The 23,911-nt window shown below is 38.8% G+C and overlaps 1 protein-coding gene across 3 annotated transcripts in view; it reads left to right on the top strand.

Moving 5' to 3' along the window:
- Window positions 1–12,852, top strand: part of FSHR (follicle stimulating hormone receptor) — a 215,552-nt gene extending 202,700 nt beyond the window's left edge. For all 3 annotated transcript variants that reach the window (XM_063441480.1, XM_063441479.1, XM_063441478.1), the window contains one exon: window positions 10,920–12,852. In XM_063441480.1, coding sequence (XP_063297550.1) covers window positions 10,920–12,138 — 1,219 coding nt within the window. In that variant the 3' untranslated portion in view covers window positions 12,139–12,852. The remainder of the gene's footprint in view (window positions 1–10,919) is intronic.
- The last annotated feature ends 11,059 nt before the right edge of the window (window positions 12,853–23,911 follow it).

The following is a 23,911-nucleotide window of genomic DNA, read 5'->3' as shown; positions in this document are numbered from 1 at the left end:
TAAGGAAAAGTCATGGGACTCCTTGCCCCATAACAACTTCATTTTGACAAACTTGTTATGCTACACAGAGTGATCTTTTAATTAAAGCACATGTGATGTGAAAACGCTAAGCAGACAATTTTTGCATTTCTAGGCACTCCCTGGTTATACAAGATTCTTCTTTAATTCTAACTATCCCTCATCCTGTACATATACACTAGGATACAAGATAGGCAGAGTTTACCCTCACTCCTCATCCAGCATATAAGTAGGACATCATAATAGAGGTAGCAGGACATAATAATAGTGGCAGCAATGGCCAGACATAAACTTCAAAGAAATGTCATCTTTCCATGAGCCAGATCTGCAGCCCGAGAGAGTAACTCCAATTAATCTTTAATTAAGTAATGGTGAGAGATTGTTGAATATTGGATAATTATGCTCATCTAAGCTGAAAGTTTATTCCGTTTAATACAAGCTGAAATAAAACACATACATGTAATGTTCCATTGCTCTTGCAGTTGATATGGCTACATAAAGTACAATAGCCTTGGTTTCCATAGCAAAGCTGAAATAATGCATTGTGTCTTCATGACATGATATTTTTCCAAGCAATGCATAAGCTTTCATGTAACTGTTTATTTGTATATGTAAAATGCAATCAAATATTTTCATGCTGAACAGTTTCAATCTAGTTAGCAGATTCAATAGATGTTTGTTTGTTTTTTAAAAAATCTTGCTTTTTTTTCTAGCAGATGTGAAAAAATAATTTAAACAAAAGTGGTATTGAATAAAAATTAGTAAAAATTTTATTCCCAATTATTAGCGAAATAATTGCAAATAATATTAATAAAATGCATATAACAACCAACATTTTTCTGTATTCTGCAATGTTTATATATTAATATATTCTTAACTGACTTCTAAAAGTGAACTATTACCTTCTCTGGAAAAATATTTTCCTGGTTATCAATATAGACATCTGATCCCTGTTTTTACATTAAAACTGTCATTATGTCTTACTATATATTTAGTATATGAGAGCCGTTAGGCAAAGCCTCTAATTGTGGGCGGCATTACCCGGCCTATAAATACACAGACCTACCCTGACTGCTAAACAAAACCCCCTCCCGTTGCTCAATAACAGACACAAGACACATATAGAGGGGTAAGGGCAATGGCCACAGCTTTATGTAACTCAAAACACCAAATGCCAGCAAACATAACACCTTGTCAGCTGTTGGGATGCTTCCCCAACAGACAGCTCTACCATGAAATAATTCAAGAGTACGGAGCAGCCTGCCCCCACCATCAGCTCTCAGCAGACTGCGACTCTCCAAGCCGTCTCGGCATCTTCTCCAACTGTACTGCGCTGGCCAGGACTCCTGCAAGCTGTGACAAAATGAGAAGAAAACAAGACACTCAACACCACGAAACACCAAAGACTGACAAAATGGAGGGAAGGCGGGAAAGCTAGGATCCCTACACTTTTAGGTCCCAACCCCTTAACTTCAGGCATCAGTCAGGTTCTCCCTTCCTTGTCAGTCCAGGGAGGTGCATTCCTCTGGGCTGAGACTGTCCGGTTCAGTACAGAACTATATACTTCCGGGTCAGTACAGAACTATATACTTCCGGTTCAAAGGTCATCAACACAAATTGCCTAAACTCCAAGGCTGGTCTTGGTCTTACGCAAGTATTCATTTTACCTCACTTTAGTAAAAAACAACTGCCTCCTACGAAGCTCATTGGGCACTGCCACATCCGGCCCAGCCACGACTTTTCCTGTTGCTGTTTGCGTATTTATTAAAAAAAAATTACGTTTGTTTATTCAGTCCACGTTTGGCCTTGATGTCCCGGACATTCAACATGTATTTGAGGAACAAGAGAAAAATGCTATGTCCAGTGGCCAGTTATAGAGTTAAAAAATAACTTTTAATGTAATAGTAAAAAAGGCTAAGATAATAGCCAGTTTATAATGAGTGACAAATCAAACCAAAAAGAGGAAAGGGTAAAGGAGGAGAAATATATACAAAAGATGAGCTGATTATTACGTAAAGGTAATTACTTAGACAAGCAGATGAACAATTGCAATATATCTTTCCTCAGGCATGTGAGGGTCTGAATAAAGTATACATTGTAACAAAATCCCTAAAGACCCTTAAAGTGCCGCTTACCGGCAAAACGCGCGTTGAGGCTCCTATTTTCATTAAAAATGCACAACCTTTCATGCAAAAAAAATTAAAATAGTAAAGTCCCCATGAGAGATGCAGGACATTACACATATACATTTATATTAGGCCCTCACTAGGCCTTCCACAACATATGCTTTACATGGCCCTCAGTGGGAAACCTACTACGATCAGTGCCATGTTACTCAAGTGTCTCATCATTATCATCTCTAATTAACAGTCTTACCATTCGGGCCTCTTACAATTCAAGTTGGTTATATACGCGTTATGATTTGGAGCAGGTCTGCCATTTTGCATCACTGTGTCAATTCCAACCGCTCCACAGTTCAACAATCATTAACCAACCCACATCATATCACTTCAATATCCACTATTTCTCATACTGCACATGAATCGCTATGTGGGCTTACAGCTACAACCTAATTTCATCCTTCCTGACGCTCTGGGATTATAAATTGCCCTATTATACTGTGTTTATAAATAAAAAAATAAATAAATAAAACCAGATCGAATACCAGAGCATCACTTCTGTCCATACTCAATTCACAGTCCATTACTACAACTTTGGTACAATTAACATTACATGTACTACATTTATTCAAGCCATAATTATTACTTTACATACACCCTATTATACATCCAGCAGCTCGAGACTTACATTTGGTAATATTGGCCTTAAGATACCTTACACGCGGCCATCACTATGCATTCACTCCATATATTACATACGGCCCTCTGTGGGAAATCCACTACGATACTATTTCTGCCACACATTTGGGAAATTACATACAACATTTCCAGATTTACAAGGGTCAACTACAACCTTGTCATACTACAGTTGACTATTGCTCTCAGTCATATTATTGTATATTTGTAATTCAGTCATGCAAGGCCTACACCTATGCTCATATGGAGGTATTCACCCATCAGCCCAACTCATAGCTAGAGCCTTGCTCTTACCTCTCTAGGTTTTAGATAAGGCCTCACATGTCACGGCCACTTCTTTGAATCTCTTACTTGTCACCGTGAGGCCAACATTTCCGCCACATCGTTCGGTGGCCTCAGTCCCTCGGCCAATTCATAGCTAGAGCCACTAGGCATTTAGTAGGGCCTCACCTTTCCCTCATTTAGATAATTTTTCGCCATTCGGCACTATGCAAGCCACCAGTTGTTATACTATCACCTACATTTACTCTACATGTAGATGTTGCACACCTCAGAAGTAGTAAGATATTTCAATCCAGGCTCCCAATCCAAACCTTTCACCCTACCTAGTTCATGCTCTCCAGTCGTAACCCAGGATACCCCAGCCCCAGTTCCTGGTGATCTTGTACCATTCCAATTTTACCGCTGAGCTCCGAGATAAAGGTATTCCCTTCTTTGGCTCGGAAACCTGTGCTGTATAGACTCCGGTTTCTGTGACGTAAGAAAGATAGGGGCTGTGTTATGTGGAGAGTGTGTGGTTTTATTTAAATTTGTTTATGCTTATTCCCCCGCCTTGCCTCTTATCTGTGGTCAGGGAGGATGAACACTAGATTACATGGTGGTCTTGTGGCACAGTGCAGCTTGCTGTCAAAGAAGGGGCCAGGAGACTCGAGTCTCAATCTCTATTCTCTCTGCAAGGTTCTTTGTTAATTCTGCATTATCTTGTTTTGTGCTACTTCTACTCAGCAATGTATTCATTTAGTATCTCGTTATTCTTCTGAAAATATATCCATAAAGTGTATTAACCCAAAAACCATAACATATATGATATGTCAGTATTTGATGGGCAGATCATGCTTTCACAGTACTTCTGTATAGTAGATGATTTGCCAGGAATTTCATGCAATGGAAATGTTTGATTAACCCATGATTAAAAATGGTTTTAAAAATCAATAAAAGGGCTTCATCCTACTTGTAACTTTCAAATAGAATGCAATGTTTCCTGCAGGTGAAACCACACGAGTTATGTGATTCAGAGCAGCTTACATGCTTTCAAATAATTCAAACAGGGGCATTTTTTATTGCTTAAGGCAATTAAATTCAAGTTGCAGATTAGGCAATTAATTATGAAAAAATGAGAATTCAATTACAGTACATTTAATTCTATTGTTCTATATTTGAATTAATTAATCTACGGAAACTGGCAAAAAAATATGCATTTTTGGTAATGGAAAATGTGTAAAAAGAAATAATTTAGGGGATTACTTGCAGAGAAAGATTTAAGTATGATAGCTGCATAGTGTGAAATATTATTAAGTCTTTACATGTCAGAATCAAGGTTTTTAATTTAAGGTTAAAGGATATAGGTAGTCAATGTAATAGCTGACTCATTTGCAGAAGCAATAAAAAAATCTGTTCAAGCAGTTACAATAGATAACCTTGGAAGTACCATTCAGGATTTATAGAGGAAATAATTAGGACAACTGACATATCAATTAGCTGGATAGCCAAGAAGAGATTTGATGAGTAGGTGAAATTTGTTTGTGCTTTGATATAGAAAAAGGTGCGTCCGAGAGATTATATTTCTTTTTAGTGGTATAATTGAAAAAGCATTAAGTGCAGATGCATGACATGCAATCCTTGTGAGAGGGTTCTAAATGTTGGATAAGTGCAATGTACTGAGTCCGGAGCAATCGCCTTGGAAACCAATGGAATGTTTTAAAATTATTGGCCCAAATAAAAATGAAAGAAAAGAAAGAAAGATTTTGAACCAAACCAAAAAGCCATTCAGTTTCATTTAATGATTGTTGCTAAAAAAAAAGCATGTTTAAGCAATATTAATGGCAACAACAGCTATATATTCCTGGTTATAAAATACCATCAGATGTCAACACATCTCTGCCTACAGTGATCCAGAATCCCACTTGGATGTTTATTTACTAAACAGTGACTCAATGAGGTTTAATCTGTGAATGTGAGCAAAAAGTGCTTATTTGTGAGATTATACATCCGACTTGGCTATTTTTGCCTAAATGTTACAATTTGTTTTACAATTCACTGTTTAGTGAATACATTTTTTGCTTATACATAGACTTTATTTAATTGGTATTTATTTATAAATTATTTTACCAGGGAGGATACATTGAGATTTCTCTCATTTTCAAGTATGTCCTGGGTCCACAAACATTGCATTGTTACAATAGGATACAATAAAATAGTAAAAATACATAAACTATGTTAACAGACAACGCATATAAAAAATTTAACATGGAACAGGTAACAATTGTATAAACGATCATGATAGATGCATTCTGTTTTGAGATATGTAGAGAGAAGTCTCTTAAAGGGTTGGGGAAGATTTGAAAGTGTCCGTGAGGTTATTCCATAACTCTGGTGCTGTGTAGGAAAAGGAGGTGTAACGGCACCCTGGGTATAGAAGGGGTTAAAGCCATCAATGCCATTCCCTTTCCCAAAGGAGAAGTCCTCTACCGAACACTCCTAAGTGCTGAACAGGAAACACACAAATAATTCCCCCAAGTATGAGACGAGGCTCTGTATTGAAGGTCAAGCAGGATCTGTTTAATGTGGGCTACATGCCCATCTTTTATGCAGGTCTTCCAGTAAGGGACACTCCCATAGGGACCTTGTGGAAGACTGAGACAAGTTTGTATAGTAACCAATCACATGCATGTACAGTAACAAACACTCCTACATGAACATTCCAACTCCTCCTCTCTATCCTGGAGATAATTGGGTTAAGTGCTAGAAGTAACTCAATTACCTCCAAGGATAGAGAGATATTCTCCATTTTATATAAACAGCAAAACACACAAAAATATATATTTCCCAAACTACCGAACAGAATCCCCACGTATCCCCAGATAGCTTAGATCTGAGCGCACAATATAACCTAAGAGCGCTCAGATCTCATACACACAGTTCAATCGCCATGGAGCCAAAGTTCTGTACAGGGTGCCTTTGACGAAATGAATGGGCTCCATGGGATTGCTATCTGAGGCATTTCTGTTCGTATATAGTCAATGTACCGAACGGCACGGCGTTGGTATGAACCTGGAACATAACGAGGAAGGGTTGGCGACTTCAGTGGTGTTTGTGTGAAATAGTGTCCGATATTAGTTCCATGAGTTTGTCAACGAACACCGCTGGGCGTTCGACTGTCCAAGATGACGCCGCCACGTGTTCGTTCATACGAACGACTACCACCCAGCTGACCGTTCGGGAGTTGGAAGTGTCTGCAGTTAACCACAATGTTAATGAGGGCAGAAAGGTTAACAAGATATTGGTCTGGTATGTGAGCGCTCCAATAAAAATACACAAAAGTGATCATGCAACACAATAAAATATAAAAATGATATAATGACCACAATGGCTAGGATCACCACACTGACCACAAATAAAAATAAATATTAATATATTCAATATAATGAGGCAATAGGCATATACACTAGATCAATCTATCTAAATAAATGTACTATACACATATGCAAAGTGTATACAAAACTTCATTTATTGTATAAAAAACGAAACATCAAAATATGAAACAACACCTCAAATGTCCAGCTCAAATCTTGATATAGTGAATAGTATGGAGCCCCTTATTCATTGTTAATTCCACAAAAAGCTGATATAGGAAATAGGAGATGTGCACATAAAAATAAAACAAATGAATGATGAATAAATTCAACCGAAAAAATGATGTATATTCCGTAAAAAATAAATATAAGATAGAAAGATAGTGTCTTCTAAAAAATGAACCTCAGCTGGATCATCTGGGTTGAGTGATCTGGGGAGTTTGGGACGTGCTCCTAATTTCCCATGTTTGATCAGGGGACCTGACCTCTCCGTTAGACTTCGTTCTGTGGTCTCCGATATGGGGATAAAATTGGGGTTGTCCTGTCTCCTCCATCGGTCACGATGTGATGTATTAGGAGTATAGCGGGCACCTTTCTCTTTCTGGTAGTGATTGTTTCTGGTATGGTGGTTTTGATTGGAGGAATTGTACGGTTTAGATTTGACTGCTTCCACATACGTCTTCGGGCTCCACTGAGGAGTACCTTTGGATCCATATGAACGGTTTGCCTGGTTCAGACTCCTTCTTCCTTTAAATTGTTGGATACGATCGGAATTTCGACTCAACGACTCCTTCCCAGGGAAGGGAGTGGATAAATCCCTTTTCCCTCTTGCAGCCTTTCTTTGCCAATTTCTAATGCAGCCACTTTCATAGTCCTTTTGGTCTCTAATGTATTTAGTATTCTTTTTGGTGACCAAATCTTTTTCAAATTTAATGATCCTGTTGTTCATAGTATTATCCAACTCTGTCACTAAATCAGGCTTGTCAGTGGCATTAATCTTCGAGTGAATCATTTCAATCTCATTTTCCTGCCGGTCCTTCCTTTACGATCTGACGTTGATTTCCGGCGATTGACCTGGCGTGAATGGCATTATCGGCATCTCTCACCGTTTGGAGTTGATGTGCTCCCAGTACCTCACCCGAAGGTTGGACGAACAGGGTAAGTTGCCTTGGTTTATACCCCTATAGTGTTTCATATCTGGTGGATGTGACTTCATATTTGGGGTCATCCCAATCGCAACCCCCTTAGCCTTGACCCGGGTGTTTGGTTGGTTCCCGAGCTCCCTCCTCGTGAGACGGTGCATTCATTTAGACACTATCTTTCTATCTTATATTTATTTTTTACGGAATATACATCATTTTTTCGGTTGAATTTATTCATCATTCATTTGTTTTATTTTTATGTGCACATCTCCTATTTCCTATATCAGCTTTTTGTGGAATTAACAATGAATAAGGGGCCCCATACTATTCACTATATCAAGATTTGAGCTGGACATTTGAGGTGTTGTTTCATATTTTGATGTTTCGTTTTTTATATAATAAATGAAGTTTTGCATATGTGTACAGTACATTTATTTAGATAGATTGATCTAGTGTAGATGCCTATTGCCTCATTATATTGAATATATTAATATTTATTTTTATTTGTGGTCAGTGTGGTGATCCTAGCCATTGTGGTCATTATATCATTTTTATATTTTATTGTGTTGCATGATCACTTTTGTGTATTTTTATTGGAGCGCTCACATACCAGACCAATATCCTTTTAGTTCTACTAGACAAGTCGCTCGCTTGTATGTGATGCAGCCCTGCTGTTATTGATCCCATTTGGATCTTTTGATTTCCACCATACTCACTGTCAGTTCCTATATATTTATATTTGTTCAGAAAGGTTAACAAGCAGCACACTTCCCTGCTGGGTGGCCAGCCATTCGGTAGTTTATTTGTATTTAGACAAATAAAAGCAGGGCCATACGGACAAAGTGTAAATACCGAACAAACAGATAAATCACGGTGAAATGGTAATAATACAAAGACAGAGAGGTCTGTCATAGGAGGATCGGACTGCTTTCTTTTTGTATTGAGGTAGACTAAATAAAGTGCTGATACTGGATCGGAGGTTATCGAAGGTGGGAACAGCCAGGGAGAGCATTCTACTCAGGTAGGGTGGGAGCTTCTCAGAAAAGCTCTTAAACACAAGGCTGGAAAGATGAAGGGTGCGTCTGGATTCCAGCGACAGCCAGTTTAGCTGACATGTCACAATGGTGGGTTATGTAATTACATTGTAGCACAAAGCAGCAAAACAAGTTATACAATGTAGTAAGTTTATAAAGGTGGGTGTGCGGTGCAGGTGCATACACTACATCCCCATAATAAATCCCCATAATCAATTAATTTAGTGCTTAAATGTACTTAAATATTAAATACATGTATTCTTTTTTTAGGGTTTTTGAAAGTTTGCAGTCTTTGACTTGTCATTTCCTTCTTAACACTTAGGTGAGATGACAGGTAAATTATTTTATCATCTAACACAGAAACCGGTTGATACTTACCACTTAGTGTCTCTTATTAATCTCTATGGGAGAAATTAAAACTTACAGCAGCAGCTAATTAGTAGTTGTTAAATGTTAAAAATTTTGTACAATGGAATCAGTCCGTAATCATTAGCAGTAGCGACAGCCACTTTAATGATTACCAACTGGCTTTTAAATGATTAGGACAAGCATGGAACAAAGCACATTATCTGTTAACTACTTCACTGCCAAATACTTTTTTAAGTAAAAATATTGCAATAATATTTACCGTATATAAAACATGACATACCTATCTAGTTAATAAATGAGAGATGAAACGGCAATTTTGTGTATACAATGTTGTTCAAAGATACAGTAAAATTCGCATAATGTTAATGTAGACAATTTTAAATGTTTTATTTGTTTATCCTTTGCAAAAATGTTGGGATGGGGTTAATTTTTTTTTTCTTGCGCCATCTAATATATTAGGACAGAAGCAAACATTTAATTTTTGGTACATACAGTAGATGTGACAAAAACAATACATGGCTAATAATCACGTTTTGGGGTGTTTGAAAGGATCCTGGTGCATTTGCTGCAATGTAGCTTTTTTAGAAAATTCTGCTGATTTAATCTAGTGTGCCACCAGAGGTGGGATCTCAGGTAGGACCATGCTTGTGATGTGTAGCGGGCTCTAGGACCATGCAGATAGTGCTTCAGCAGTGCTCACTGCATGGTCCTCTATGTAGGGGGATGGCTGGGAGGCTGTATTTGAGCCTCCAATGGGCAGACCTGCAGCCCACTCATTTTGGGCATCAACAAAGGAGCAAGTCGCCTCTTAGAAAAACCACCTCAGTTCCAATTCAACAAGCTGCAAAGTTGTGTCGTATGTGTTAGTATAATGCACTAAAAGGGCACTATAAGCACTATGAATCATTTAGCTTAATGAAGTAGTTTAGCTGTATAGATCATGCCACTGTAGTCTCACTGCTCAATTCTCTTCCGTTTAGGAATTAAATCATTGTGTCTCTAGCATGTGGGCTATATAGTCTATATAGTCTTTCCTGTACAGAGTCATCTAATGTTTACACTTCCTTTACTGCACAGTCTGTTTGATTTAGAATTGAATTAAATATCATGCTAGAGCCTGCATGAGCCTCCTCTGTGTGATTAATGTTCAATGAACAGAGCAGAAAATAAACTCTTAAAGTGAACTTCACTGTGATTGGAAATGAAACAGTTTTCTCATGGAGACTGTGAGAGTCACAGGGGTTGTGTTTCTATGGCATAAACAGAAACTAAAGTGATTTAACAGAGAACTGGGCCTAGAATTGAGTAGTGAATCTGCAGGGGAATGATACACTGACAGGGTTTTTCACTAAAGTGAGATTTCAAAGTGAACTTGAAGTGCATTTCCAATTAAATGTAAAAATAGCCAAACTGGAAACTTTCCAATTTTATATTCACGTTAAATTAACTTTGAATTCTCACTTTAGTGATTAACCCCATAAAACTGCGTCACTAAGCTGAAGTTGTTTTGGTGCTTAGAGTATCCTTTTAACATTTTTACTTCTACTTCTACTGTGTGTGAGCTGCAATTTTCAGCCCAGCAGCAGAGATTCAATTGTGGAGGTTTATCAAAGTGTAGCGAAAGTGAGACAATGTAAAAGGGTAGGAGTCACCAATAGAATGTGCCTGTTGCTTTCACTAGTTTGCATGGTGATTGCACCATTTAGATTCTCTGCACCATTTTTCAGAACGCGTCTAGCAGAATTCATCTTCTGATGTTCCGGTATGGTGAGAATAGTTATGTTTTCACAACTGACCCAAGTCATATATTTTGGCAAGTTTCAGCATTTATAGCTATATATTATAACTAGTTTATTATAAAGTTTAAGGAGTCCTGAAATGAAACATACTTTTATTTTCTTGTTGCAGTTTAGATTTGCACCCGTTATGTAACAGCACCTCTAAATATCTGAATGAGAATTTGAAATCAATGGACAAAAGATCTGCACAAAACGATTATATTTTCAGTGATGGGACAGAACTAGAACAGATGGACAACGAAGAAGTCTTAGACTACTTCCAGTGCAATGACGTTCGAGAAGTCTCTTGCTTTCCACCACCAGATGCGTTTAATCCATGTGAAGATATCATGGGATACACAACACTCCGAGTGCTAATATGGTGTATCAATATTCTGGCTGTCACCGGAAATGCTGTTGTGCTCATAATATTAACAACAAGTCAATGTAAATTTACCGTACCCAGATTTTTAATGTGCAACCTTGCTTTTGCAGATCTGTGCATGGGCATTTATCTCCTGCTCATTGCTGCTGTGGATATTAAAACCAAAAGTCAGTATTATAATTATGCAATTGATTGGCAAACGGGGGCAGGCTGCAATGCTGCAGGTTTCTTCACAGTGTTTGCAAGTGAACTTTCGATTTACACACTTACAGTAATTACCTTGGAGAGATGGCACACCATCACGTATGCAATGAAACTAGACCGCAAAGTCAGATTTCGACATGCCTCAGTGATAATGCTGTCTGGCTGGATATTCTCATTCACCGTTGCTTTCCTTCCAATAATTGGAGTCAGTAGTTACATGAAGGTCAGCATTTGTTTACCAATGGACATAGAAACAATACTTGCTCAAGCTTACATCATGTTCTTGTTAGTTATCAATGTCTTGGCATTTGTGGTCATTTGCACCTGCTATATCGGTATATATATCACTGTGAGGAATCCCAATGTCATTTCTTCAAACAGCGATACCAAAATCGCCAAACGTATGGCAATTCTGATTTTTACAGATTTTGTTTGTATGGCTCCGATATCCTTTTTCGCCATCTCCGCATCACTAAAAGTCCCCCTGATAACAGTATCCAATTCCAAGATTCTTCTGGTTTTGTTTTATCCAATTAATTCTTGTGCCAATCCTTTTCTCTACGCCATTTTTACAAAGACATTCCGTAAAGATTTTTATGTGTTGATGAGTAAACTTGGTTGCTGTGAAAAACAGGCACAGATATTTAGGACCGAGACCTCCTCGTCTGCTCACACAGTTCATTCGAAGAATGGGCATTATGCTGCAGGGTCAAAAAGTAGTACTGGGTCTGTATATACATTGGTGCCTTTAGGTCACTGAAACTAAAGCAGTTATCAATATATAAATTGACCTCAGGGTAAAATATATATTTTAAGATGGGATGATTAAATTATTACAAGATCTATTCAACAGCTAATGATCTGGTGTGAATAAACAACCAAGTTGTAAAATGTAAGCCGAAACTGTGTTTTTTTCCCCCCAGACAGCTGTTTTACATGAACTTACCTCAACTCTTTATTTAGTGGATAAATCCATTGGTGTGCTGATTTAAAGATTTGAGCTCCACAAGGAGTATAAAGCGTCCACACTGATTTTTTACTTGAGCGGGTTATTACCTAAACCTGTAATAGTGGGGTATTGACAATGGAACTTACAATTGTATTGTTAACTCTGCACATTATCTGTTTTAGTGATTAAAAGCCAATCGTTACCACCATTCTCTGCAATGTATCTGAAACTTTTGTAAAACAAAACAAAAAACGACAGCTCCTCGGAAAAATGGGTTTCATTTGAGCAGTATTGTTGCATCATGAGGCCAATATTTCACATTTAGTGTTATTCTGAAGGTTATATAAAGCTGTCAATTAAATTGTAAGTTAATTATAAAAACAATAATGGATTATTATACATGATGTCATAGAATGCTATGAACCCACAGCAAGTATCATGTAGCAAAGATTTTTATTAGAACAAGCAGTGAAGCTATAGGCTAGATTTGATTATCCAATCAGAACCAATTCATTACCATCTGAAGATGAGCCCTAAATTTAACACAATGACATAGAATTATTGGTTGTATGTGCAGTGCTGTGTGAATAATAATAATATGTAAGTTTTGCATAGAATGTTAAAAAAAAAATGAAACATTTTTGAACAGTAAATGTGTATATTGTCTTTAATTTTTTAAAAAAATAAGCTTATAATGGAAAATGGAAAATAACTGCAAGCATTTTGAACAGTAAATATGGAGAGTGGAAATGCCTTCTATTAAAACAAATATAGTCTTCATATCAAAAAAATAAATATGGATAATACAAACATATGAATCTTAAGAGTGTCAGCCCACAGTGTTTCTCTTGGCAGTTTTAATGAGTGGTCAATCTCTTATAGACAAAATAAGGAATATTCAAAAAATGCATTTCATTGACTTGTTCTTGTTCCTATGCCAATGTGTTTTCAAGGAGGGACACTCTTAAATAACAAAACAATTTTAGCTGCATAAACAAAGTGATTTAACTCCCAGAGGCATAACTAGGTTGCATGGTACCTGGGGCAGAAATGTATTTTGCCACCACCACCACCCCCAAACCGGTAGTATTTTTTTTGTATTTTTTACATTCATATACGCACACACAGACACACACATAAACACACACATTGATATACATACACACAGACCCATACGTAAACACACAAATGGACATATATACACACAATCGCACATTTATATACACACACACACAGACTTCACACACACACAGACCCATACACAGACTCATATATACTCACATACAATCTTATATACATATTCATATGTAAACACACAGACTCACATACACACAAATTCATATATATATATACCCACTTAATTTGCAATTTATTTATTTATTTATCTAGTGGGTTGGGCTTCACATTGAGATCCTCCCAGCCACTTTTTTCTTACCTTGAAAGGTAGAGCTGGAGTGGAACCTCATTCCTCAGATCCAATGATTGGCTGCTAGGATCAGTCTCTGTACTGATTTCCCAGCTCCATTCTCAGCTGTACTGATGCTGGGGCGATGGGAAATAAGCCACTGACAAGAAAGTAGAAGAGCAGGCGCCTATCGTGCGACACCCACACCAGCAATGCACCTACAGGCAGGGTCCTGTTTAGGTCCTAGAAGGGTTCTCTGTACACCTTTTTGCTGCTTGCAACCTGGGGCAAACTGCCCTATGTTCCCCATGTTAGTATGCTACTAATAATGTCTAAATGCCAGGTATTTAAGCAGTGAGACTGCAGGGCCATGATCTATACACCAAATCCACTTCTTTACGCTAAAATTGCTATGGGGCTTGAGTATCCATTTTACTCTTTCAGGGCTTGGACATAAAAATTACTTAGAGGGAACTCTGCCATCTATCTGAGATATGTATTGCTGAGCAAATTTCTGGCCAACTGGGATTGTTGAATGAATGTTGTCTTTTGTTTGTTTGTTTGTTTTTTTTTACCAAGAAAATTCATTTTTTCTTTTCTTCTTACTGAGAAGCTATAACCATAAATAGTTTAAGGATTAAAAATGGTATAAAATCAACTTAAATAACTCTCTCTTGTTTTCTCGTCTTCAGACACAAACATGCAAACACACATTGTCAAATATACTGTTATGTATCACGTACATATCATCGCATCCTAAGGATAGAAAAATATAAATAACACAGCAACTCTGAAATATGTTCTCACACCTTTCCTAGAATGCTCTAGGAACAACGCAAATCAGTGCAGATAGCATTTCATTTTTCAGATCTCATTCCATAAAATTGTGTGTTTTCGTAACCAATCACAAAATGTTTCTAAGACAGCTTTGTGTGTCAATACATGGGATATGATATGAATAAACACAGTGTACACCAGTATCCCTAATGATAGAACCAATAATATACCCTCAATCAGAAAGGTATTAGCAAATGTACATAGCTTTGATAAAGTGCCTGCAGTCATAAAACTAATTAAACTCTTGGCTTTTCTACCCTGTGCTCCCTCCACTGCCTCCAGCCTTTTGATGTACGAAGAAAGTGTTCATTTGATAATACCTTTCCAAATACGCATACTTTATTGCCGCTCCCATCAGATATCCAAAATGTGTTATTTTTATATTCTTTAGAGATAGAGATCCGGGTGTAGTCTCTTGAATGAACGGTTGGAACCAGGTACAATGTTTTAATTTAATATTCAAAGTTGAGTCTATTTCAATTATAATCTAAATGTTCCAAAGACTAGCTGTAGACTGAACACTTTCATCGTACTGTACTGCATCTCCTAAGATGGATGTTAGATAAAATCTACCCAGAAACAATAGTTTTTAAACACATCAATGCATTGTGGATCGAGCGTGGTTTTGGGGGTAGTGGTTGAGGTTTTATAGTCAAATATAAAAAAAATAACTGATATTCCTTTACACAAAACTGCACCAATTCAATGTTCATAGAAAGACAACATTTTTATCAACCATAGCTTATTGGACGATGTGGCCACCTGTTGATTTGCCAGCCAAACCTGGCAGCATGTAAGTGTGCCAAACATATGTCTGCCTAGTGGGAAGGAAGAAGCACAGGATGGTATACAGATCCCTCAGTATTTAAAGGCTGCATATATTAATATAGGGCAATTCTTTCTTTGCAATTTTAAAATGCTGTTCAAGGCCGTACTGAGGGTTCAGTGAGACCGGCCCCTGGTGGGGACACAGGCCAAAAGGGGGTGCAAAAATCACTTGTCCAACTGACATGTGATTTTTGCGCCCCCTCAACTTGCTGTTCTGCTTCCCCAGGCAGTGTGTGGCTCCATAAGGGAACTGCATAACCTGTACATGGGAAGGGGGAATGCCTCCCTCTCCCACCCTGTGTGGGAGCATTGGGAGGAATCAGACACATGAAAGCTGGGAGAATGAGACACATGGTAGTGAGGAAATGAGACACATGAGGAAGATGAAATGAGACACGTGAAATGGAGGGACTGAGGGGAATGAGACACATGGGGGAACTGGGGGTAGACAAAGTGACATATAGGGCATGGGGAGAAAGAGACAAGGTGTCAGGGGAAGAGACACACACATATGAGCAGGGGTGATAAAGAGACGTAGAGGGGATGAAGAAGTGGAGAAAGAGACACAAAGGGGCTGGAGTATGGGATGAGACACACAGAGAGGCTGGGGTAGAAAGAGACACACAAAGGGGCTGAAGGGGAATACGAAACACACAAAGGAGCTGGAGGGAAATAAGAGACACACAATGGTGTGTAAGAGACACAAAATAGAAAATGGGTGATAAGATACACTTAAGAGGAGCATAAGATAAAACATGTTTAACCCCGTAAGGATGCAGCTTCAAAACCTGGACTTACCATTAACCCCTTAAGGACACATGACATGTGTGACATGTCATGATTTCCTTTTATTCCAGAAGTTTGGTCCTTAAGGGGTTAAGGACACAAGCAATTTTTGAATTTTTTTGCTCTTTGTGTTCAAACGCAATTTGCATCTCTGTCATTTATTGCACCAACACATATTATATACTGTTTTTTAGAAGGCAAAAAGGGCTTTAATTTGATGTGACATATGCATAGATAAATTATCATTAATTATAAAACAAATGCCGAACAAAATAGAAAAAGCAAACAATTTTTTTTTCACAGTTTTGGCAATAATAGCGTTTGCATAATATTTTCAGCTTAGAAAAAGTAATTCAAAATAAATTCATTTATGTGTCTTGATTTATAGAGTACATATTATGTATAGGATTTCAGCTTGTTTTGAAAGTTACAGGTCACAAAATAAAAGGACTAAAATACAATTTCAGTGTGAAGCAATTTTAGAAGTTGGTATGTTTGTCTTGTAGGTTTATTTGCCATCACATAAAAACAAAATTTCCACACAAAGTATATATTTATATAAAGTAGACACCACTATTTAACCGAGGTTATTTTGACACTTTGTATGCCAATCTCTGCTAAATATTTGAGTAAATTGTGTTTTTTTAAATCTATTTTGGCATAGACACATATAAAAAGGTTTTTGTAATGTGTATTTCGTAAAGTTGGTGTGTGCTATTCCTGTACAGAAACCCATAGTTCAGTTTTTTTAAGTGTGAATTTTCATGGAGGGTTTTGATGTGTCCCACTTTGGAGCACTTGAGCAGGCTACATATTCCAGCTACACCATAAAGCATACCATTTCTTAAAGACATCCCATGGTAATTTAAAAGGCTTATTTTGAACATTAGCATGGAATCATTTTTCCGCTAGTTGGTACCAAGTGTAGTTGTGATAAGCATTGTTTCTGCCTTTTTGACACACAAAGTAAGTTTACACAGTATATTTTGCAAACCTTTTGTGTGCTACGGCTTTATAATACTTTATATGTTGCTAAGCTATGTCGTCTGAGTACAACAATACCCCCTTATGTACCTTTGCCAGGTATATGTGGATATTGAAGGGGCACATTTGAGATGCAGCCATTCAGTTTTTTTCTAACTTTGAAGTTTTACGCTGTGTCCATGTTTCATTTCGGAGTAGTTTAGATGGTTGGTTATTCAAACATAACACAAACACATACTATTTATTAAAGAAAACACCCCGTAATAATTCAAAAGGCATATTTTGAACCTTAGTGGGGGATCATTGTTTCACTAGTTTGTTCCAGGTGTAGTGGTAATGAGCATTTTTTAATGTATTTTTTTACTTTTTAAAACTTGTTTTTAAACTTTTTTGTTTACGTATTATTTTTTTTTACTTTTCAAAACTTTCTTGAAACTTTCTTTACACTTTTTTTACCGCTATCCCCTAATTAACAGTAGGCAGCACTAACAGTAATTTCCCCAATTTCCCATAACACCCACCCACCCCAGCTAGCAAAATATATAATTTTAAAATATAATAATGAAATAAATTGAACCCCTGAGGGTTAAAAAAAACCAAAAGTTAAAAAGTTAAGCCTCAGGGGTTAAAAAAAAAAAATCAGATCACAGTATAATACTGTGATCTGTATTTTGATCACTGTAGGCAGTGATCAACTGGCAGCGAAGGTGTTAAGTTTTATTAGGACTTTTTTACACAATATTAAAACACTTTTTTTTACTTTTTACAAACTTTGTAATTAATTAACCCTTAGCTAGCCTAACACCAAATTCCGCAACTCCCCACTAACTTCCAAAAAAAATTAAAACTTTACCCTTACGGGTTAAAAAAAAAAAAATCAGATCATAGTAAAATGTAGACCCTGCCAATTGATCACTGTAGTCAGTGATCAATTGGCAGGGAAGGGGTTAATTTTATTAAAGCAGGGGAAAGGGTGGTGGGATTTAACTTTTACTTTATTTTTTTACACAGGGAGAAGATCAGCAGCACTGATCCGTCTCCCTGCACTTCACACTGACCGCGGAAGTGCAGGGAGACGGATCAGAAGTCCCTGCAGCACATGTGCTTGCTCTTACAGCTTGTCAGAGCGATCACAGCTGCAGGGACAGTGCGATCGGGTGCTCCCTGTTTGCTGGAGGAGCATTAACCCCACAATCGCCGTCCGGGTCCGTCATCTGGTGTTAAGTGCTTCCCCAGCATGACGGACCCGGTCATCCGGCGTTAAGGGGTTAAGATATACTAAAGGGGGTAAGACATCAAAAAAGAGGATAAGAAACACAAAAGTGTTTAAATTTTAAGAAAACTCTGCACTTTTATGAATTAATTCAGAAACACCCCCCAGACAACGAAGCTGACAGCCAGAAAGGCTTCCTAAATCACTCCACTAGAACGATTGTTCAAAAAAAAGTGAGATTGTCCAAAGGGAAGCATTAGTCAATGTTCCCCTTAAAAGAATCATTCTAATGAGTGATTATTGCTACTGCCACACGTGATCGGCTCATTCATCAATGGCGCTCACCACTGGATAAAATGGTAAATTGACTTTGTTTTGTTTTTATATTTAGGTGAGCACCTGTCATAGATTGGCGTTTTCCTTTATCTTTTTCAGCCAATGCTTGTTAGTGCCAGCAACTTTCTAAAATGTTCACTACATTAGAAATATCACTGTTCATATGTATTATTCATTCCTGTTCAATAATATTGTCTCACTTTTGATGGAAATGACTTAGTCCTGAGAGTGAGAAATGAGGTTCATTTTAAAAGTGATTGAACAGTAATGCAGTGTTTGCAATAAAAAGACACAGGGGGACAAATAATCCAAAATTATTATCTCAAAAACCTTAAGCTATTAGAGTAGAAATAAAAGCATAATGTACCAGCACTTTCTGAATGTAAGTTAAGTGAGACAAAATCTGAACGATGACAGTTCAACTTTAACACTATTGTAAAAGCACACAACAGTTCGGAAAAAGTATATACTATATAAGTAATTAAAAAGCAGGGCTTTGTGGTTCTGTACCTAGAGAGTGAATGATTGACAGGGAGTGATGAAAATGATGTGGATGAAAGTTGTCAGTTTTGACAATAGCCATGTATCTCTGTGATTACTGTGATATTGTATAAACTGCAGATGGACCCCGGAGAATTTCACACTGTCTTTTCGGGATTGCTTTGTGAATTACAAACACACACAATACAGTAAGTCCAAGTGCGCTGCAGTTGAGTCTGCATTATAATCCCAAGAAATTAAACGTAATCATTTAGATCTAAAATTGCAAGCAGTTCATGCGAGGTTTGAACTAGATAAAACGCACACTTTTTGAAAATACAATGTATTTCTCATTTCATATAAAATGTTGGGAGATTTGTGTCAAAGCAAAACAGGTGCTACTATGGGGAAGTTCAGAATCTTGAAAGACGTTTTAGTTTCCACTGTGATTGTCCCTTATTTTGCACTTTGTCTCAAAATAGCACCTGTTTTTGCTTGATAAATCTCCCCCATGGTGTTTTAAGAAATATTTAAGGTTGATTTGCACAACATCCCTACAGTTATAACAATTTTGCATGACTGCGATGGTTATAGTTCAGAGAAACCCACGTATTAGCTGGACTTGTGAATGCAGGGCCGGATTTGCAATAAAGCCACCAAGGCCATGGCCTCAGGGCAGCATGATCAACGATCTCCCTCACTGGCCAGCCCATTCTCCTACTGTGTGGCCAAGGAAGCTGACAGCTGACATGGGAGATCTTCAGCAAGGTCAGCGTTTAAGTAAAAGAGGCACTCAATTCTTATAGTATATCAGAGAATTGCTGCGAATTTCCTGGTACCCTCTGGGGGTACAGACAGCAAGACCGGACCACCAGGGACCAGGATTCCAAGGTAGGTGTCAGGGAGGGGGGATACACTTAAATTTTTTATATAATCAGAAAAGGTTTTCTAAAGCAGCCTTCAGCCCCTGCCCCCCACACTACAGTTAATGTCCTCCCTACTACATCTACTACCAGTCCCACAACAGCCCCTGTCCCCCTTTGCAGTCCCTGTTCCTCACAGCAGCCCCTATCTCTAACAACAGCCCCTGTTGTCCCACTACAGCCCTGATCCCTCCACTTAAGCCCTTATCCCTAACTGTAGCCCCTGCTTCCCCCACAATAGCCCCTCATTAGTCCCACATTACAAGCACAGTGTCCCCACTATAGCCCTGCTATATCAGTTTGTTAATTTAACAAATTAAGAAGATTCTGGCTACATCAGTTGAGCAGGTAAAGATCTGGAGTTGGTTCCAGGTGTGGTATTCACATTTGGAAGCTGTTGCTTTGAACCCAAAACATACAGTCAAAGGGGCTCTCAATGCAAGTGAAACAGAAAATTCTTAAGCGACAAAAAAAAAATCCTTCAGAGAGATAGCAGTAACACTATGTCAGGATCGGGACAGGGATCCAACACGCAGAGTACAAAGAGTGGAAAGGTACGTATACCGGGCCTTAGAATGGCCGGACTAACGTACCGAGAGTAATAGAGAATAGTCAGAGACAAGCCGAGGTCGAGGGAACGAGAAGACAGATAAGCGAGAGACAAGCCGGGTCAAGGGATAACAGAGATAAGCAGGGTAGTACAACAAGCCGAGTCAAAACCAATAGAGCAAACTAGAATACCAGAGCACTGAGTGACTAGACAAGCTAGAACCACGACAGGGCAATGAGCTGAAGTGAGAAGTAAGCTTAAATACCCTGGCTCCGGATGGTAGACACGCCTCTGACAAGTACCGATTGGATATCGGACACTTGAGTGGCAGGTCGCTCGTGATAGCGTCATGACGTCACGTATTGAGCGTCCTGCTAGAAAAGGACGTGGATTCCTCGCGGTCGGTGTTTAAGTGACTGGATGAACCGCGAGGAACGAAGGAAACAGCTCGTTTGGACGGATAAACTACTAAGTCTCTACCTCTTTTAGAGGTAGAGAACTCAGGTACCCTGACAGTACCCCCCCTCTCAGATACGCCCACCGGGCGGAAGGAACCGGGACGAGATGGGAAGCGGAGGTGAAATGCTCTGCGAAGGCGAGGAGCATGAACGTCCTCCTGAGGTACCCAACTTCTCTCCTCAGGACCATATCCCCTCCAGTTGACCAGATATTGCAATTTTCCCCTTGAAATTCTGGAATCAATGATGGAGCTGACCTCGTACTCCTCCCGACCCTCCACCTGAACAGGACGGGGTGAGGAAACCTTAGAGGAGAATTTGTTGCAAATAAGAGGTTTCAACAAGGAGACATGAAAAGAGTTAGGAATGCGTAAGGCAGGTGGCAGAGCAAGGCGATACGCAACCGGGTTGATACGAGTGAGAACCCTGTAAGGACCTATGTAGCGAGGAGCAAATTTCATAGATGGAACTTTTAGGCGAATATTCTTAGTACTCAACCATACCCTATCCCCAGGAACAAAAACAGGAGCCGCTCTTCTATGCTTGTCAGCGTGTTTCTTGAACAACGAGGAATTATGTAACAGAATTTGCCGAGTCTGATCCCATAATTTCTTCAGGTTGGCGACATGATCATCAACCGACGGTATCCCCTGAGAAGAGGAAACCGAAGGAAAAATTGAAGGATGAAAGCCATAGTTCATGAAGAAAGGGCTAGAGCGAGTTGAATCACAAACAAGGTTATTGTGTGCGAACTCCGCCCAAGGAATCAAACCGACCCAATCGTCCTGGTGTTCGGAAACAAAGCAACGTAGATACTGCTCGATCTTTTGATTGGTACGTTCAGCAGCTCCGTTAGACTGAGGGTGATAGGCAGAGGAGAAGTTCAATTTGATACCCATTTGAGAACAAAAGGATCTCCAGAAACGTGAGACAAATTGAGAACCTCTATCAGAAACAATCTCCGAAGGGATCCCATGTAGGCGAAAAACTTCTCTCGCAAAAATCTCTGCCAATTCAGGAGAAGTCGGAAGTTTAGGTAATGGCACGAAATGGGCCATCTTAGTAAATCTATCCACCACCGTGAGAATAACAGTCTGTCTCTTGGAAGCAGGCAAATCTACGATAAAGTCTATGGACAAACAGGACCAAGGTTTCTCAGGAATGTCCAAGGGGTGTAACAGGCCACAAGGAGATGTATGAGGTTGTTTAGTCTTGGCACAGGTCTCACAGGCTGCGACGAACTCCTCAATATCTCTTCGTAGTGAAGACCACCAGAAATCCTTGGATATCAGAGAGTATGTCTTGCGAATACCAGGATGACCAGCTACTTTACTTTCGTGAAAACATTGTAAGAGCTCCAGTTGGAGTTCAGGAGGGACAAAGTTTCTTCCCTCAGGAGTGTTACCGGGTGCCAGATGTTGCGACTTCAAGATCTGGTCAAGTAGCGGAGAGTGGATTTTGAGACTGGTATTAGCAATAATATTGCATTTGGGTACAATGGAGGACAAAAGTGGTTCAACTGAAGCAGAAGGCTCATATTGGCGAGATAGTGCATCGGCTTTAGAATTTTTTGACCCAGGTCTGTAAGTCAGAACGTAATTGAAATGGGTAAGAAATAACGACCAACGAGCCTGCCTGGAGGACAAACGCTTGGCCTCTCCGATATAAGACAAATTTTTGTGGTCCGTTAGAATGGTAACAGGATGTAATGTACCTTCTAATAAATGTCTCCACTCTTTCAACGCCTTGATAACCGCTAGTAATTCTCTGTCACCAATGTCATATCTGCTCTCTGTACCAGACAATTTTTTAGAGAAAAATCCACATGGATGTAATGGTTTATCAACACCCAACCTTTGAGATAGGACAGCACCTAAACCAGTCTCTGATGCGTCTACCTCAAGTAGAAAAGGCAGGGAAGTGTCGGGGTGAACTAAAATTGGAGCGGAAGCGAAAAGCTCCTTGAGAGTTTTGAACGCAAGAAGAGCTTCAGTAGTCCAATTCTTAGTATCAGCCCCCTGTTTGGTCATATTGGTGATAGGTGCGATAATTGAAGAATAACCCTTAATAAAGCGCCTATAATAATTAGAAAAACCAATAAATCTCTGTACGGCTTTAAGACCTTTGGGTAAAGGCCACTCTAGAATGGACTGGAGCTTATCCGGATCCATCTTAAATCCCTCCCCAGAGATCACATAGCCGAGAAAGGTTACCTGGGTTTGATCAAAGCTACATTTCTCCAACTTGCAGTACAAGCCATGCTGGAGAAGCTTGTGCAAAACCCTCCTGACTTGCTTGTGATGAGTCTCAATCTCACTAGAATGTATGAGTATATCATCTAGGTATACAATGACGCAATCTTGCTGAAATTCCCTAAGAACCTCATTTATCAGATCCTGGAATACAGCTGGTGCATTGCATAACCCAAAAGGCATAACTGTATATTCATAGTGGCCATATCGAGTATTGAATGCCGTCATCCACTCATGTCCCTGCTGGATTCTCACCAAGTTATAAGCCCCTCTGAGATCTAACTTGGTGAAAATTGTAGAGCCCTTCAAACGATCGAAGAGTTCGGTGATCAAGGGAATCGGGTAGGCATTTTTAATGGTTATCTTATTTAGGCCTCGATAATCAATACAAGGTCTTAAAGAACCATCCTTCTTTTTAACAAAAAAAAATCCAGCCCCGGCAGGAGAGGAGGACCTCCTAATGAATCCCTTGTCTAAATTTTCGTGAATATACTCCTCTAGAACTGAGTTCTCTTTCGTAGATAACGGGTAT

The sequence above is a fragment of the Pelobates fuscus genome, chromosome 2 (genome assembly GCF_036172605.1).
Source record: "Pelobates fuscus isolate aPelFus1 chromosome 2, aPelFus1.pri, whole genome shotgun sequence".
In the NCBI taxonomy this organism is placed as follows: Eukaryota; Metazoa; Chordata; class Amphibia; order Anura; family Pelobatidae; genus Pelobates; species Pelobates fuscus.
Note: the sequence above shows the minus strand (reverse complement) of the source record. Positions and strands in the feature narration are given on the sequence as shown.